This window comes from Saccostrea cucullata, unplaced genomic scaffold (genome assembly GCF_032062105.1).
Source record: "Saccostrea cucullata isolate Sc308-1 unplaced genomic scaffold, CSIRO_AGI_Scuc_v1 ctg71, whole genome shotgun sequence".
Classification (NCBI taxonomy): Eukaryota; Metazoa; Mollusca; class Bivalvia; order Ostreida; family Ostreidae; genus Saccostrea; species Saccostrea cuccullata.
In genome coordinates, this window is record NW_026936410.1 from 509,067 (window position 1) to 528,491 (window position 19,425).

The 19,425-nt window shown below is 32.2% G+C and overlaps 1 protein-coding gene across 1 annotated transcript in view; it reads right to left on the reverse strand.

Moving 5' to 3' along the window:
* Positions 1 to 19,425, reverse strand: part of LOC134245538 (uncharacterized) — a 39,863-nt gene that overhangs the window by 17,001 nt on the left and 3,437 nt on the right. Inside the window, 15 exon segments of the mRNA XM_062727819.1 lie at positions 279 to 380; positions 730 to 1,037; positions 1,281 to 2,171; positions 11,095 to 11,277; positions 11,531 to 11,628; positions 11,812 to 11,912; positions 12,299 to 12,455; positions 12,656 to 12,806; positions 14,743 to 14,905; positions 15,573 to 15,686; positions 16,433 to 16,552; positions 16,705 to 16,823; positions 17,042 to 17,191; positions 17,325 to 17,369; positions 18,758 to 18,888. Of these exon segments, the coding sequence (XP_062583803.1) occupies positions 279 to 380; positions 730 to 1,037; positions 1,281 to 2,171; positions 11,095 to 11,277; positions 11,531 to 11,628; positions 11,812 to 11,912; positions 12,299 to 12,455; positions 12,656 to 12,806; positions 14,743 to 14,905; positions 15,573 to 15,686; positions 16,433 to 16,552; positions 16,705 to 16,823; positions 17,042 to 17,191; positions 17,325 to 17,369; positions 18,758 to 18,888 (2,833 nt within the window).

The window sequence follows — 19,425 nt, forward strand, 5'->3', positions numbered from 1 at the left end:
TATTATTTATAAGGAAAAGCTTTAAAGATTCCAAAGACACAAATGTCATTTTTGCCATGTTTGGGAGAAATGATATAGATCTACTGACTCCCTACTGAAGTTGACAAAAGACATTAGACATCCTGGGACTGTATTTTTAAAAACAAATCTGGTATATGACTACACAGTCTTGATACAAAGGTATTTTCATGCTTTGATGTATAATGATACGAGTCAGTCTCAAATGTTTTATGAGGTTAGTGCCACAAGAGACGACTTACAAAGTGAGGAATACTTACAATGTGTGGGAAGGGTAGGTCAGAAAACAGCCACCACATCCAGGTATCAAACACAGATGTTATGTCACTGCTGTGTCGGACCAAGTAAACATAAGCTGATTTCTGTAAAAAATATAAAATAGGTCCAAGGTTTAATTCTTACATGATTCTCCCATCATTAAACATATGCTCTGAGATAAAACATCCTTTTTTTTTTTAACCTTTTTTTCATTTATACAACAATCTCTCTCTCTTTTAATTGTTTTTTCAAAAAATTTTGATGTCAATATTGCATAACAAACACACAAACACTTTTACTACTGCTTTTAGGACAATGTTGTTTTAAAGAGTTTCCTTTATATCATTCCTGAGTTCAAATTTTGATCAGCATTTGCCTTACTTTTACTTCCTACTCCAATATTTAAAGCACAAATTGGTACAAATTTCAAGTTTTCTTATTCAAATTATTTACTGCATATTTTTTGGTAAGATCTCGAAGTACAAGTTTGGAAGCCTCCACAGCAACTTTGGTCTGCATGATGCAGGCATCTTTGGAGCGCAGTAAAGCATATATACAGTTAAAAGCATCGGAGGGTCCCATGTAGTGGAGGAATATACTCAGCTTGGCGTACAGTGTGGGACAGTACAAAATTTCTGGATTGGTATTTTGGATTATAGCGAGGATTTTGGCCACAGTTTTGGTTCCTTGTTCAGAAAGGTGATAGGAGGTAAGGTTATTAAAATCCACAAACGGAGGTAAAGCTATATCATCTGTGTTTCCTGGAAAGATAATAAAGTACTTGTGCATGTTTTCACATGATAAAAATTATCATAGGAGGACTTTTAACACTTTACATAAATAACAAGTAAAAACATATCCAACCAATAGAGCTTATTAGGAAATACCTGTTATACTAAAAAAATACAACTTAAATATGTAGAATGTTTTCATATCTGAGGAAGATTCAGAATCTGATGAAATCCAAATAAACATGAACAAAAAGTTATATACATATAACTTACTTTGGTGAAAAAGATCTTTCTCATAGTCATCATACAGATTGCCTTTAGCTTTATGAAGAGTTTCACAGACTTTGACCCAGAGTTGACCTCGGATAGTGTGGTGGGTATCCCAGGAGTTCTTTCTGTGGAAGTCTTTGAGCTCCTTATTACTGTTTTTATACCCCTTTAGAAGGTGAGTCAGTTCCATTTCCCCATCAAATCTGTCAGCCTGTCCTGCTGAACGTATTAGATTTTTATGATCCACATAGTGGGTAAAAGGAATGTTTACACTATCAGCCGGAATGACCTCAAATCCATTGGAAATCACATCCGAGTCCTCCATATCTCCTGAGGTGACCTCAGATTTACTCAAGGTCATGGAGTCACTACTTTCCATTTGACTAGAATCTTTGGTTTTCATATCCACTTCTGTTTTCACTTCTTTACCATCTTCAACATCCTTTGACTTGTTGTCTTCCCCTGTACGCTTGTCAGTTTCTTTTTCCTGAGTTTTTATCACAACTTCCTTATTTGTTTTAACATTATCAGTATCTTCTCCTTCTTCCACTTTTAAACTTTCTTCCCTTTCATTGTCAGCTTCGTTTTCATCATCAGCTTCATTTTCACTGTCAGCCTCATTTTCATTTTTATCCTGCTCACCAGACTCTCTCAGGTCATCAGACTCCTTGACTATTTCTGCTTGACTCTCTTCTTCCTCTTTCTTTCTGTCAACAATATCTTCATCGTTTGATAGTCCTTCCTGAAATCCATCAATCACTTGTTCTTCTTTTTCTCTACCTTCAATATCTTTCCCTAGATCATTCTTTTCATATTCAATATTTTTCTCCATGTCCTTTGGATAAATGTATTCAGATATCTATCCCATGATTGCACTGGTAATGAAGCTACTATCTCCCGTATCTAAATATTGCTTAATTTGGATGTTGCGACCTGGGATTCAACCTACAAAGAAGGGAAATTCATATTTAAATTCATGAACACAAGTCTAGACTGTCATGTAACATATGGATGATTTTAAAAAGGTGCTAATGTATTCAGTTAATGGTCATTTCAGACAAACTTTTATAGGACACTGGAGGGAATGAGCTACCTGTAAAATATATGGCCAACATTTAAAGAAATAATTTTTTAGACATTCAGCACTGGAACTGACATGCAAAATATTTTATTGGTGTTAAGAAAAGTTTAAAGTAAATGCATCTGAGTAATTATAGTCTGGCTTTTTTACCTTTTTTCACTTCATATTTGTTATTCCTTATTCACTCAGAGAAGAGCTAGGTCTGTTACTGATAAGAATTAGCTTTCATATCCATTATCCAGATCACTTAAAATTTTTAATCAATATATTTAAATCACTAAAAAAAGATTCTACAAGATATTTTATAAATCAAATGGTTGCAGCATTGACATTCACGTTAGTGCATATGCAGATGAAAATTACTTCTGTACAGGATTAAGTCTATTTAAGACCTTTCACATCCATCAAATTTAAGATTGATGTATGATCCTCTCATGTTTTAGTTAAAAAGTTTAATGTTAATTTAATATCAAATTGTCAGTACACTCATACTCCCAATAAACAGTACATCTGTCCATCACAAGAAATTATTTTTGAACATTTGTAAATTATGTGAGACTTTGTAGATAAAACGCTCCATTAAAATGTTCAAGGACATGCAGTTTCGCCAGATAAGAAAATATTTAGATGCCCTAATATGCCCATCAATTTTCCATTTGGTGATTACATTTAAAAAATTCCAGCAAAATTTTTAGGTTACCTTAATTGTTATCAACATGTATTGCAATGAATTGAAAAATGAAAACCCTTACTTTTTCTCAAGCAGTTCATGTTCTAATGTCTTGCCTTCATTGCCTTATTGCATTATTTCAGCAAAAACCTCATATATATTGCACAAGTGAATGCACAATTTTCAAAGCTGAAACCATACAAGATCTATGACAGTCACAATAATTTATTGCATGAATCTGCCCTATTAAAGCCATTTCAATTTAGCACTGTCTACCGAGATATATCCAATTCATGACAATTAAGGAAATAAGAGCTAGGGGTTTTTTTTGGTTTTTTTTTCAGATTTAAAGGGAATATTAAATTTATGTACTGTGTATCGTTATCAATTTGAAAGTATTAAATGCAAATTAGCAGCCTAAAATAAGTATACCAATGTTATTATTATTTTCTGTCGAAAGTTTAATTTGTTTTCAATAATCAATAAAATAATGCAATCAATTTGAATTTTGAATTAAATTTGAGGACTCCATTATAACTTTCTTAACCTGTTTATACACTTTATCAAACAATGATTGAGGAGTCCCAATAGAAATCAATGAATATTCTAGATATTTCTTTCAATCTACCGGTAAGAGAAGGTCACTAAGCATTCTTTTTAAAGTGCAATGTGCATGTATCATTTATTTAACTAGACACAAATATGCCAAATTGTCACATAAATGGCAGTGATGTAAAGAAAGCCTAGACTGAATCTGTGTACAAAAACATATTTGTACTGTCAAGCAATCTGGAATACAACATACAGTGTCAGAGAACCAAGAAAAACATGGCCCCATGGCAAATGTATACATCTTTATTTAAAAAAGAAAGTCTAAGTCCAAGGTCAATATCATTAGATCAAAAATCTGTAATCCAAAGAGAGGTCTTAAGTGTTACAAAGAGTACAAATGTGAAATAAGAATGGCCTTGTAGCAACCTTTCTGAAGTTATGATCAAGGTTATAATTTTTCAAAGGTATCTCAAACTTCAAGGTCAAAGTCAGAAGGTACAATTTTTTTCACAGAAATAGAAAGTTTATATCATCACAAGGAATCGTGACATGTGGAATATGAAAACCCTGGGACCTACCATTCAAATAAACTATGGCCTAAGCTAAAATTGATTAAGGTATTTCAAAAGTAGTTTGCTTCAAATTCCACAGATTTAGCATGCAGGTTTCAGAGGAGCTGCAAAAAATGTAGCCCCCCTCCTTTTTTTTTTTAAAAAGAAATCTAATAAAAATTGGAGTGGGCTAATATCATTTTCTCTTTAAACTACACAAAAAAATATTTTACAAGCCTTGTACAGAAAAAAAATCAATTATCTCATTAGTCAGACTACTTGCTTTTTGAGGAAATATTGATATCTAAATAACCTGGAAATAAAACAAGTATCTAGGCAACAATGAATATATCAAAAAAATTAATCCTTTTTACAGTTTTTGAAAGAATCCTTAATGCATATTAAGTAACAAAACATGATGAGCTAAACAAAATATTATCAACATAAAATGTTTTGATCCGACACAGTTTAAATACTGTCAATTCACTCATTTTGTGGTTGTTGTGGTGGGACTGTATGCCTATGTGTAATTTTTGTTTTGTTTTCAAGGTATGAAGAGACCCATGCAATCGATTTAAGTTTACTACCTTATTTGACTATTCTTCATTCAAATATGTGTTCAAATGTCAAACCACAAAAATTTGACGAGATTAAAATACGTGATTTTACAATACCTGTACCTCTTTATGGCAAACTAATATCCATCACATTTTGATTAAATAAAAAAAAAATTATCTTAAAAAATACAGCTGGACTCAAATCATTCCAAAACCACATCCTCTAACTTAAACATAATTAGCATGGACAGTAATTAATGGAATGTTAGCAATGTAAGATGGAGTCTTCTTATTATCAATGAATGTAACAGATAAATCTGTAGATAAGTGTGTGTCCTTAGGCTAAGTATATAAAATCAGGTCAAGATATCTTGTTTGGTTAACTATTTGAAAAATATTTATAATACATGTTATTATCCTCATATTCCCCTAACTAATATCCATCACATTTTGATTAAATAAAAAAAAAAATTATCTTAAAAAATACAGCTGGACTCAAATCATTCCAAAACCACATCCTCTAACTTAAACATAATTAGCATGGACAGTAATTAATGGAATGTTAGCAATGTAAGATGGAGTCTTCTTATTATCAATGAATGTAACAGATAAATCTGTAGATAAGTGTGTGTCCTTAGGCTAAGTATATAAAATCAGGTCAAGATATCTTGTTTGGTTAACTATTTGAAAAATATTTATAATACATGTTATTATCCTCATATTCCCTACTATACTTATAGCCATGTAAAGTACAAACAACAAACTCTCTGTCACCTGAGTGAGGCTGACACAGCTTCTAAATGACTCAGATATCTTAATTTATCAATAAGAGATGAGGCAGTCTGTCAGTGTATGATTTATAATAACTTCAAAGTTTATAAATTCCAGTTAATGAATCATCCAAAGCAAGGTATCCATCCTTAGTACTATGACTTTTGCTGTGTTTTAATTAGCTGCAATAATGTAGCCCTCTCCGATTTTTTTAATCTGCTATTTTCTGGAGAGGCCTCCCCTTCCCTCTCCAGAAAAAGGATAAGGGCTACATTATTGTAGCTAGTCTGTATTAAATTAAATGCAGAATTAAGCTATTAAAAGTCAATTTTTATTTGTCATTAATGAGATTTTTTCATTAATCAATGATGGTAATTATGCAACAAATATTTGAAATGTTCTTGAACATTTGGAAATCATCAATTTTTGAGCAGCGACTTCTTACTAGAGACAATATGGTACAGTATATGGCCATAAGAAAGTCATGATTGCATTTTTACATTTATATATATTTCATCAGAATGTTTTTTTATACCTTATTGTGAGGCCAATCTAAGCCCAACTTCCATGATTTTTTCACCGATTCGTGCAGAATTCTTCAAATGATACACTAATCATTCAGAATAATTTATAAAACCTTCAAGACAAAAAATTCTAGCCTCAAATTACTATGATTTCTTAAAAAATTAGAGTCTGAAAATTTTTATATTGCATTAGACATGCAATATATCTGCAATGCCTGCAGATAAAATTATTTTGAAATAATTTGAAGAAACTGTAAAGAATTCCACATTTAATGATGTTTTAGTCATAAAAAAATGAGTAAAAATTACAAAGCAATTATATTTTAGAAAAATGTATTTTTCAGTGTAATATATTCAAGTGGAAATAAAATTATGACACACTTAATGGCCAGCTATATAGATGAAATCAAATTTGATAACCATGCAAAACATATGAATACATACATTTATAGCTGCAGAACTGTAGCTCTGTGAAAAAAATATTTTGACAGACCAGAGAGCTAGAGTGCCACCCATTGAAAAGATTATGTATATATTATACAAAAAGGGTGCTGTTTCCCGATTTATTTCTCCATATTTTTAAACTGTGATAAAAGAAATATAACTAACCATGTGTTATTCCTTATAATTCAATTGTTATTAATAGCCCTCCTCGCCCTGAATTGAGATCATTGAAAATTTCATCTATTTTATATACTGCCATTTTGGTTTGCAAGATACTCTTCGTGCTGCTGTCAACTGCGAGAGTACTTCATAGAGGAGTAAGGCATTTTTTTTCGCGTTTGAGGTAAGAATTTGGAAGAATTAATCCAGAACTAAGCGCAACTTTTGTGCACAATAAATATACAGTTTTTACAATGGGTGGCACAGTAGCTCTCTGTTCTGTCAATATATATTTTTTCGGAGAGCTATAGTACTGCAGCTAATACATTTAGCAAAGAATATACAATTAAGTATTGCTCTAATCCTGTATGTTCTATCATTTGGATCCTCCTCCTCCCTTTTTTAAAATTTGTTAATGATATCATCGCCACCGGTGAAAAAATATATGAAAATTATCTGCCACTGACATTTTGCAAGATCTTTTTTCTTAATCATGTTAATATACTTAAGATGGTAATTATATACTTATGTGTTTCTAACAAATAATTCATTCAAAGTCATTGTGTATCACGATATATTGCAACCTCGGTAATTACTCTGAGATATTACGTCACTTATATAATGTCTGGTGCCCGAATCGATCTGCAGAAGAAATATTAAAATTTCAACGGAACTGCACTTCGGGGAAACATTTTTTACTTAAGTTATGGAAAGTTTAATAAATGTTTCACTTACCTTTATCAATTTCTTTCTCTCTAGTTTCAGTTTCACGATTGTTTATCAAAGTTTCAACTGAACTTTTTATTTTTAACACAAAAAGGCGTATTGGATATTAGCTAACTTTTACCAATGATGTCCGATTAGTAGAAGATAACACGTACTTAAACTTATTCGTTTTTCTCTATTGTTGGCAGCTTTCTGATCGGCTCATACTAGATCACTTGTGATGATCATGAATAAAAGTCTTATACACTTTATGTTTCTATTTCATGCATTTAAAAAGCTTATAAACCTACTGCCTTTTTATATAGAAACATTCTTCTGTGAATTTAAGCAACAATAGTGGCTGTGTTGATATAATTTTTGTTACAAGTCTTGAATAAAAACTGGATGATACTGCAGCTGCTACTATGTCATAACAATGCCTTATATGAGAAAGTACTGGCATTTATATAATACAATCTTGTCTTAATCAAAATTTGGATCAAATTTTTGTGTTGCTCAAGTTAGACTTGTTCTATTTTCTCTATCACTATATAAATTCTCCCTTCCATGCAAAGAACTGGTTTCAAATGATAAAAAATCTGCAAATTTGATATTAATGTTAATTATAATGAAAATATTTAATGTACCTAGGTAACCTCAGTAAAGCTTTTACTGTCACTAGTTTTTTTGTGCAACTCAGGTTTAGCTGGCCATTAATTAACTATCCGGGTAACATTCATGCTACATGATCCTAAGCAATTATAACATAGATTTTTTTTTAGATTTTCTTATTAAATGATAATAATTTAATTCTGATTGTAACGCTGTATTTGATTGGATAAAAAATTTACTTCATATTGTATAAAATGGGTTGCCTACGTCACAATGACTTACGTCAAAAACGTATCAATCCGCTTGACGTTACATTCAAATTTTGTACAAATTGAAGTCATTTTATTAGAACAATCACCTTTTTTTCTTGCATCAAATGAATGAAAATTAAATTATAAGCAATGAATTTAATAGCTACCCATTTTATACGGTATAAACTGGGTTGGAACAGTTTACGCTTTTTTATAAACCGCTTCGCGGTTTATAAAGCGTAAACTGCCCCAACCCAGTTTATACCGTATAAAATGGGTAGCTATTAAATTCATTCCTTAAAAGAAATATAATAAAACAAATACATGTGTATAGCATTTAAATTTGTAAATTATCTATAATTAATTATATGGATCTTGGAGAAAGCATAATGATCTTGGTGCTTATAGTTCATGCTCGGCCAATATGCTTTTTCTGAGGTCTATATACATGTATCTAGGTATAACCTCAGCAAAAGGCTTCATTTGTGTAATATCCAATTTATTTACCGACTCCATTGCACATTTAAACAACAGACGTACACTGTAGTTTGAAATTAGATGTGAGTTCCACTCCCATACTCCCTTAAGTATGTTAGTGTAGTTGAGCATGTGAGCAGATCTAACATCTCAATTTAATTAGATTTAAGATTATCCAAGTTTAAAATCGAAGAAAATTTCATTTAAAAATGTAAAAATAACATTTAAAATGTATCTCTACACTCAAACTTGTATTATTATTCTTTTAGCTCAGATATACCGGGTATATAAGTTTATATCTTATATATGACTGCAATATTTTGTTACAGCAATTTGGTATATATTTTCTGAATTTTTAGCATTTGAATAAAAACATGTATTTTCATAATGTGAAAAAAAGTTTAATTAAAACTAAATGTAACAACAAAAGAAAACAATCAAAAAGACAGTAACATTGTGATAACACTGGTCAACAATTGAAATCAGGAAGATTTACAGACATTCACAATAATACAGTGTACTATGCAGGGGTTACCCCCTCTCTACTCCCATCTGCATTCATAAACTTGTCACCGACTAAGAGATAAAAATAAAAATTATTTGGCTAAAAAACAATAAATCAATAATAATATGAGGTTCAATTTTTCATTTGCAGGGCAGCATTTCTTAAAAATTGATAAGAAATTATGACAAATAAAACAAATATTACATGGATTCAGATCTCATTTATGTGAACACCATCAAGATAAGACAAGAATTAACAGAGACTTTGATTTATCTAGATCTATCTCCAACAGAAACAGTTCTTTTTAAATACATTTGAATTTACCCGTTTACATGCACTAGCTAGCAGCTAGAATATAGTTGTCTTTTTCAAAAAATAAATTAAAAATAAAACTTTTTCTGTGCATTTCATGCAACACGTGCCATATTATATAAACAATCTGCACTATGAGAGTGTGTGCACTATTAAAAATCTTCAGTCGTAATTTTTTTTTTCTTACACAAGATACTCTTAAGTATGTAGCATAGTCAAATATATTTTCAAAAATAAATAAATACAGTGTATTATGCCACTTTGCTCATATAAAATTCAATCCCTATGGAAAACATTTTACTTGCTGAATCTATCCACACTTATTCGACTTTGGACAACATTTCCAGTCTTCAAGATGCGGTTTACTGGATCTAACATTATACAGTGTTTGATAAATTTGACTGTGAGCAAATAAAGCTCAGAATTCTGGTCCCACGGCTTGCATACATTAAGGTGAGTGGTTGACAAAGGGTGGAACTCTCCAATACCAGGATCTGTAAAACATCCAATAATTCATTAACAATCATTCAATGGGATTTTTAGTGCATAGACATTGTACACTGTGTATATGAAACTAATGTCATAAATAAACATTTCTCTAGTCTCAGGAGGAATGGTAATGCAAGTTCTTTACTTATACTAGTAAAACATAGTTTGACTCAACCATGATCTTGATTTGATATCAATGTCATGGTCTTGTCCTTGAACAAGCAACACTGACTGATACCTCCTAAATCTAATCTGTCAAAAATTGCTTGATCATACCCAAAACAGAAAATGACTTAAATATTTCTACGATAAATCTGTAAACCATAATTTCCTTTCAGCATGTGTAACCTCTGCAGAGAAATTGAACAGAAACTGCAAATAATTGGAATTTTTGTAAGTCCAAGGGGCATAACTCTGTCAAAAATTGCTCAATCATACCCAAAACAGAACCTGATCTAGATATTATTATGATAAATTATATACAAAATTTCATTTCAGTATGTGCAGCCTCTACGAAGAAAATGAATGCAAAATGTTGGTGGACCAACAAATAGACTTACCGACAGACAGACAACAGTAAAGCAATTTGCCCTCACTTCTTTGAAGGAACAATACGAACTTTTGACTGTTCTTACCACTAGACTCAGGTGGAACAATAAGAAGTTTGATTCTTTTGTATCCAACAGTCTGCTTCTCAGTTTCACCAAAACTCAGGCACTTGATTCTGTTTTCTGTCACAATCTGCTTAAAGTTGCTGTGCAATGTTCTCAGAGCTAAAGAATCTAAAAAAAGACTTTAATTGTTTAAATATTGTTAGAATAGTGCACATTTTATGGTTCACAGTAGAATGTTGTATTGACCAGAAGACAACTGATAAAATTATTTACAAAATCTATGAGGTACATGTTTTAAATCATCAATTCAGATTAACGTTACATTGTAATTTCTAGCCAACCCCAACATATTTTTTTGTTTTACAAATACATAAAACATAAAATCATTTAATAGTAAGGAAAGATCTTGAGATGATATTGTTCTATAATATTCATTGTCTGAAATAGCATGAGCTTGTTATATTCACATTTTGAAGTTACGTATGTTCCAAACATCATTTTGCATTAACTGTAGGCACCTAATATGAATAAGTTAAAGTGTACCCTGACTGAGTTCCTGGACCTCTACTGTGGGGGAGAAGATACGACTCCCCCGGTTGGAGATGTTGGCCAGGGCGGAGCCTCGGTGGGGAGTGCTGTAAAAGATAACCCCCGACGTGTTGTGGACAATGTCTGAACAATCTGGACTTAGGTTACTCTGACAGAGAACTTCCTTAACCAACAGCCCTGTATCAAAAGTAAAATCACAGTGTAAAAGATGCTTAAGTTTATAGATTTTATGTTGGGAAGGCAAGCAAATACAGAATTACCACTGAGTAAAACACAACACAGCAATTAACTTATTAATTATATCAAAATTAACACAATTTGTTGACTTTTTTTCAAGTAAGTGTTTTTCTTCATTTAAACATTTTTAATGTATTTCATTTTAAACGAATATTGCCTTAATAACTTAGCATCTTAAAGAAGTTAGATTTACCTCCCATTGAATGTGTGACCCAGATAATAGGTCGTGACCCCACCCCTGCTGCCTTCAACTTCTTCTGAAGTTCTGAAGCTCGCCTTGGTAAGGAACGCCTACAACACATTAAATGCTGATCTATAGAAACATATAGGTACCTTTTTAAATTTATAAACTTTGTTCTTTGATAGTTATATTAGTAATTATTTTTTAATAAAGATTATCAGCAAATCTATCTATGATGTGGAATTTTTACAAATGATATATCAGTAGTAAAGAAAAGAAGGTACATTACTTACTTTTCTGTCTCATATGGACAGTTTGCATTCCATGTACTGAGATTTGTGTCATACTCTACGGACAAAATACGGACAAAGGGAACATCCTTTGACAGCCAATCCTTATAAAAAATTAAATTAATTAATTATATCTATCTGCATTTCATAGATCAATCAAGTCTTGATATTAAAAATATCCTTTACTACAAATTGCAAATTACATGTATAAATAAAAAGCATATAAATGAACTTTGAATTAATTTGATAACTATTTTTTATGAAAATGTTCAACATTAACCTATATATTTAATACAGAATTAGAAATGTCAGCCCTAATGTCTTTTTAAAATAACTAGTAGTATACATCTTACTATTGGAATTTTGCATTTACAATGACGTTGCATTCAACTGTACTTGTGTGCAGAAATCAGGCTACAGAGGTGGCAGGGAGACGCTTGTACAAGTAAACAGCTAGAGATTTTTTTGTTCACAGATTTCTCATCCATACCTTTGGCCAGCAGAAGGTGTATGTTCCTTTGCGGACACTTGCCGGCCCTTCTGCTACATTGTCTTTGTCTGGCATCTTCCTGTCCTGTTGTCTCCAGGTTTTAAAAGGTCCACCAAGTAATCCATGGACAAACACCACATCAGCCATCACTGGGTCTCTACAAATATATCGTATCACTAATATATCTTGCACACATTTAAATATAAAGAATCGTGCAAAATATGTGATAAGTTCTAAAGGTAATAGTCAAAATATCAAATCTTCATTCAACTAAACTTGAAATTAGCTAACAGTATGATTCTCACTGAATCATATTCTTCATTTACTATAATAATAATTGGTTGAATGTTATTTTACTTGGATCTCTTTGTTGGGTGTACAAGGTAGACTCCACTGGGATACAGAAATGTCCCATCATCCCTGTCTAGATTAACTAGTGCTCTAGAGGCGTGTAATGACAGCTGAAGGTCAGAGGACTTAGACCATTTATACAAAAGGGATACCCAACCTGAAAATACAGGAGTCTCATTTACATGTATATGTTTATATCCGGGATACCTAATAACACAATAATCATAGTCTACAATGTTTCAAATTTTATAAACAAAGTACAGTAAAACACAGGTATACCCTTATAGGAAAATAACAGTCAAAAGAGTGGATTTTTCAATTTCCACGAGCATCTGCTCTAGAGTCGCGAAGTAAGGAGTTAATCCTTACATCGCGGGTTTAAATCCCACTGTGGGAATTGGAGATCTTCAGATGAGACCGTATAAACCGAGGTCCCGTGTCGCAGTAGGTGCTGGCACAAAAAGATCCCTCACTGCTCAATGGCCCTGAGTGCCGAGTACAGGACAAAATTTGTAGCTCTCCACCGGCAAGTAGTGGCATCTCCATACGAGTGAAAAATTCTTGAGAGGGACATTAAACAACAGTACCAGTAAAAGGCTTGCCCTATGTGCCTCCGGGTGCAACAAGGACTAGGTAGGTAGTAGGTACCAGTAAAAGTACCAGTATTGTCATCGTCGCAAACCAAGGCCAAAATGTACGATCTTCTCCCATTCTGAATGTGGTTGCAAGAGACGAGACGAGAATATTTCGTGTCGCATTTAAGAAGTGAGCAATGTGAGTAAAGCATAGTCAGAAATTGACCTTTCATGCAACCTTTAAATACCCAATCGCAGTGTACGAAATACTGCTGATGTAATTTGTCGATTTCAATTGCGATGGAAACAAAACTTGTCATTGACTGAATAAGACCTCACAATAGAGAGGTGTAAATATTCAAGATTACGACACTTTTGGCGATCAAACAGCCACGGGTAGGAGAGAGCTATATATGTGGACTCCGGACCGTGGTTTGAGACGATGCAGTATTGTAATCTTAACAGACACTATAACGAATCAAAATTGCTCATCCCTGGCAATTCACTATTGGCATATTTTACTGTACCTTTGTTCCAAAAAAAGCAAGATATGTTTGTGAAACCCTGATGTCCCCATATTGCTACTCATAGATAAAATATGTCCAGTTATATAAAGATATCCATTGCCAGAAAATATAAGAATACTTACTCCAGTAGGACTTAAGAATCTGAATTTGTTTTTACATCTTAACCTATCATTGCTACTTGTAACAAACATAATCTTTGTGATTTTATTTGAGATATTGTGAGTAAATGATCTCACAAAATTCTAGCCCCTGCCACATCTTTTCCCCTAAATTACTGCATCTAATGATTTAGTCTCACCATTTTATGGAGCAGATATAAGTTTTATACTTTTGTCTTCCAGTTACCTTAACTTTTTTTTTTTTGTTTGTTTTTTTTTTTTTTTTTTTTTTTTTTTTTTTTTTTTTTTTTTTTTTTTTTTTTTTTTTTTAAGCAGGTTTTACATCTTTTTTTAAGCCATTTGTTCAATAAAATGATAATATCTACTAATTCTTAATTTTTGGTCTCTAGTTATAACATGTATTCAACTTTAAATAATGTTATTCCAAACAATTATTTAAAAGTCAAACTATAAAATATTGTAGATTTAGAACAAACATATCGTTTTTCTAATAAAAATTTATGAAAAGGGGAATAACTCAATTTTCATTTTCAACTTGGAAAAATAGAAAATTGAGTTATTTCCCTTTTCAATAGGCCAATAAAATTGATCAATGCGGCCGTTTTTGAACTGATGCGGCGGTGCCTGAGAAACTATTTATAATTTTTTTGGCCTTGTCAATACAATTGTGTTTGTTACATACAATCTTCTTCACTGAGACAGGTAGAGACTTACAGACAATGTCATTATTATAAGTCTCTTCAAACTATGTTTGTGAGGGGTTTAAAAATTAAAAGTTACAGCAAATAAAAGCTAAATTTAAGAATAAGCTTTCAGTTGTCTCTAAAGAATAATAACTTTAAGATCCCTATGTTTCTTTGGGGTTCCCTTACCCCCTTTAATGATATCTGGATGTAGCTCTTCGTGGACGGACAAATTTCCCAGGATTCTTGCAATCTGTCTCCTCATCACTATGCTGTATTTTCTCTTGTGGTACGTCTGTTGTAGAAGTGGTAGCACTCCCATTTTCATCATCTCAAAGCAATGATGTCGCTCCTGGCAAAAAGTAAATAGATAAATATGAGACAAATATCAAGAATGTTTGCTATTTTAAGCTCATTGCTACAGACAATGTACACTGCCAAAATCAGCAGATACTTCTAGTGAGAAAATGAACATCCTGGTTTGTATTGATTTTTGTAATTTTGCAGTCATTCACCTAAAAAGTTGAGAGGCATGTCTTCCATTTAAACATATTTAGAAGAATATGTCTCAGACTTTGGAAACAAATTTTGAGTTAAAATAAATAAAAGTTTAACCAATGTTTGAAGAAATATTCATTTAATCCAAAGAGATTGAAAATATAAAAGTTGAGCCTGACATCATAGCTAGGGGATTATGAGATTGAAAACCGTATGGTAAACATGAAATTTAACACATCTGGAGAAACTTTGGTAGTTTTATTCTCTGTAAGGATGGTTTATTTTATTTATTCCATCTTATAAGAAGTCAGGGAGTATTTTTTACAGATCTTCACAAAGGGGAGGAAAATCAAGAACTTTGTCTCAGTTCTGATAATTTTTCCCACTGTGACAAAATATCAGGTTTATTCAATAAATAAATCTCATCATTCCTCTGTTGAAAATTAATAATTTAGCACATATTACATTTTTTGATCTGTAACTTCATGCCTAGAAACACCTTTGAGAAGAATCTTACTTACATTGGAGTGACTGATCAGAGCTTGTAGGCAGATAATTTCCACCCTCTCCTCTGGCCCTCGGCTCACAGTTTTAGCAAAATCAACTCCAGGTCCTCCAAAACTCCAATATCCTCCCTAAACAATATTTTTCAACAATATTAAGGAATACACTGTACATATATTTTGCATAAAAATACTAATATATAATTCTTGCCTGGGTATTTGCCATCTAAAATTTGAAATTGTTCACAAGTACATCAAGTATGTAATATGCAACAAGAATTCAATTTTTTGTCACTTCTTCCATTTCCAATGATGAAATTTATTAGTGTATCAAAATAAGAAGTTAAAAGGTTTATCCCACCTTGTATATCATTTTAGGACGCACATTTTGAATAACTTTATAATGTTTTACAGCATTGTGCTACATATTTGCTCAAGTTAAAGTACATATCATAAGGACAGGTACTGGAGAGACTAATGGGCATTGGATGCTACCTGAATATTATGAGTTTTTACTGATAGAACAGTCCAGCTGTTTCTGGAACTAGAACTCAGGACTCAAGTGAATTTTACAATTTAGTGAAGATTCTATTATGTAAATGTATCATGCTCATGCAATGCATCTTGTTTCCAGATGATTAGGAATATAAGTAAAGAATTAAATGCATTTTTTAAAATCATTCAGTGTATAATCATATGTGCTGCATACATATAAACCCCACTCTAGGACCAGAACCTTAATCAGTAGTAAAGAACCTCAATTCTGGAGAAGAGCTCATTTCTCAAAAATGCTAACAGTTTGTTTGAAGGATCAATTTCAATAGAACAGGCCTACTCCATACTGAACTATTCTTTGTGATCTTCTATGTCTGACTTACCCGTTCTTCTTCTATATTCCCCTCAATCAGGGCCTGTGTAGTAAAATACTCCAAACATTTGCTGAAGCCATCTTTTGGCAAGGAAGACAACAGAACTTTTAATCCTGATTCCAGATCTCCCTGAAAATAAATTGTTGAGATCAATTTTAATACAAAACAACATTACATTGTGCACAAAAAATGTGCAGCAATTAAGATATAGAAAAGTGCAAAATAATTATGTTTATGAGTGTGAAGAACAGGAAAATAAACAGTTCTTTTTAGCACTGTACCTCTACTTTGTCTGGGGTAGGAAATGGAGCAAAATATCTCCCATCTACATCTTCTGTCCTAGCTAAACCAACCAATGTTCTTGAATCACAAGCTTTCCTGACCCATTCAAATTTTTCATCTAGTAGTATGTACAAAGAAATAAAAAAAAGCCTCAATATTGCAAAATTATTGCATACATTGTTTCATTAATCAGAAAGTACATGTATACCTTAAATAATCTTTCAGTAAAAGTCAAATTCTAGGAGGCTAAGTAAGGAAAAAAGTAACCCCCCCCCCCCCTAAAAAAATTACAAACTGCTGTAAGTTACTGTTAATTTAGCTGTGTATATTCTTCACCTGGCCAATGATGGATGGATCCCAGAGTTTGAACTGCCTTCTTTCTCTTTGCAGGGTCTGCTGATTGAGTCAGTAAGACTAACATGTGTGGATCATTGAAATGGAGGAGTCCAATTAGAGATGCTGGTATGTGTGATCCAACCTGATTTCCTATAAATTGAATAATACATGTACAATATCTGAATTTGTTGTCCATTTCTAGAATGGTCACTAATCTGGCAAAATATTTATGTATAGAGTACAACCTACCTGCTAAAAGGAGAAGAAATATAGATATAGTTACCTAATTTGTCTTTTACATTGAAGATTCTTTTTGGTTTCTTGTCATCTGTTAAAAATAAATGAACAAAAAAGTCAAATCATAAAACTTGCTGGATGTCTGCATGTGGAGAAGAATTTCTTATGTACATGTACACTTCTTTTACAAATCAAGTACAGTCTAACCTTATTATCTCAAACTCAGGGGGACTGAGAAAATACTTTTAGATACCTGAGGATTCAATATATTGAGGATATAATACTTGAAGGAATGAATGTTTGTGACTTCAAAATCACTTTAACAAAACCAAACACAAGAGTTCAAGGTATCTATTTTTGAAATACCAAAGTTCAACTGAACCTTCACATTTCCAGATGTGCAATTTTTACTACATTTAAGGTCTGATGACACGTTCCTCAAAAATATATAATTTTTCCTAAGAATTTGTAACTGAAGTATAGGTACTTAAACAAGTTTCCTCACAAAAAATTAGGGTACCTTACCAGGCATTTGGCTGGGATACCATAGGGTCAAATTTCTTATATAACCCTTATAGGTAATCTTCTAAATTGTCTATCACACAATTTTTGGTGTACTTATACTTAAAAACATTTTGAAAACAATGTAGAAATCAGAAGAGAATAACAAATATGAATAATTTTTGATATAATACCAAGAGATACAAAACATACATTTGAGGAACGTGTCGTCTGACCTTAAGAAACCTTCCTAAGTTATACAGCATAACCTGGCTTGATGCAGTTTATGCATTATAAACCTTGAAGCAGTTTATAAAAAGGCATAAACAGTCTGCTCCAACCCAGGTTATACCAGTATAACTTGGGTAGCTATTAAATTATTCCTTATAATTTAATTTTCTATAATGATGTATTGAAATTATCAAAGTCATATTATCTTTCAAAGATGACTTCAAATTGAGCAAATTTTTAACTTAACGTCAAGCAGATCGATATGCTTTTGATTATTTGTGACGTAGGGAACCCAGGCTATAAGGTTCGTGAAAAATTTTTCGTCCAGTCAAATAATGCACTAAGCCAAAATTAAATTATTTGTATTTAACTTAAAAAAAAATCAAAATATAACATGTATAATGGATTTTATGTCACTAAGTAAACTTGAAAAGGACTTTAAACAGCTAGGAGAGATCAAATTTGCTTGATTTATAGGGGGTACTGTAACAATAGGAAAAATACATTATTTCACTTTCATAAATCAAATTTCAAGTCACTAAGAGGCATCTGTATAACACTGGGCATTGTGTAATAAAAAAAATATGGCAAATGCAATGTACATGATGTATAATATCAATTTTCATTAAGATTCAAAGAAGTGAAAGATGATCATAAAGATAATTGTCCTCAGTAATACACACTGAGGGTGTATTCTTAATATAATGTGCTTTTTTTTTTCTCAGTGAAGTCTACATGTACCGTTACCTTTTATTTGAAATTCAGTGATATCTTCTTGATTTTTGTTCAGTTTGTATCTATCTCTGTCTAATGCTGTTGATTCTGTCACAGTTCGAAAGTTTGTATCATGCAAGATACTATATCTCACTACATAAAATCTGTAAAAAAATGTTTTTTGTTTTTGAAAACTGGACCCCTGAATATCAAGTCAAGTGATATTTACTGTTGTTATATTCTATTGTACTTTTCAATCTTTAACAAAATATAAACTAGAAATATGTCCATAGGACATGAATGCCCCGCCGAGGATATTTAATAAAGCAACATGAAAATTCGTATGTGTATAAAATTTGATCAGTTTGGTTCAGGTAGGGGTTATAGTTACTAAGGAATAAAAATGTAGGTCAGATCCAGCATCCAAAGCAAGTCTGGTAGTGTCCATCCCTAGATGCATCATCCATGCAAGTTTGGTTCAGGCAGGGCTCATAGTTACTTGGGAATGAAAATATAGGTCAGATTCAGCATCCGAAGCAAGTCTGGTAGTGTCCATCCCTAGATGCATCATCCATGCAAGTTTGGTTCAGGCAGGGCTAATAGTTACTTGGGAATGAAAATATAGGTCAGATTCAGCATCCGAAGCAAGTCTGGTAGTGTCCATCCCTAGATGCATCATCCATGCAAGTTTGGTTCAGGCA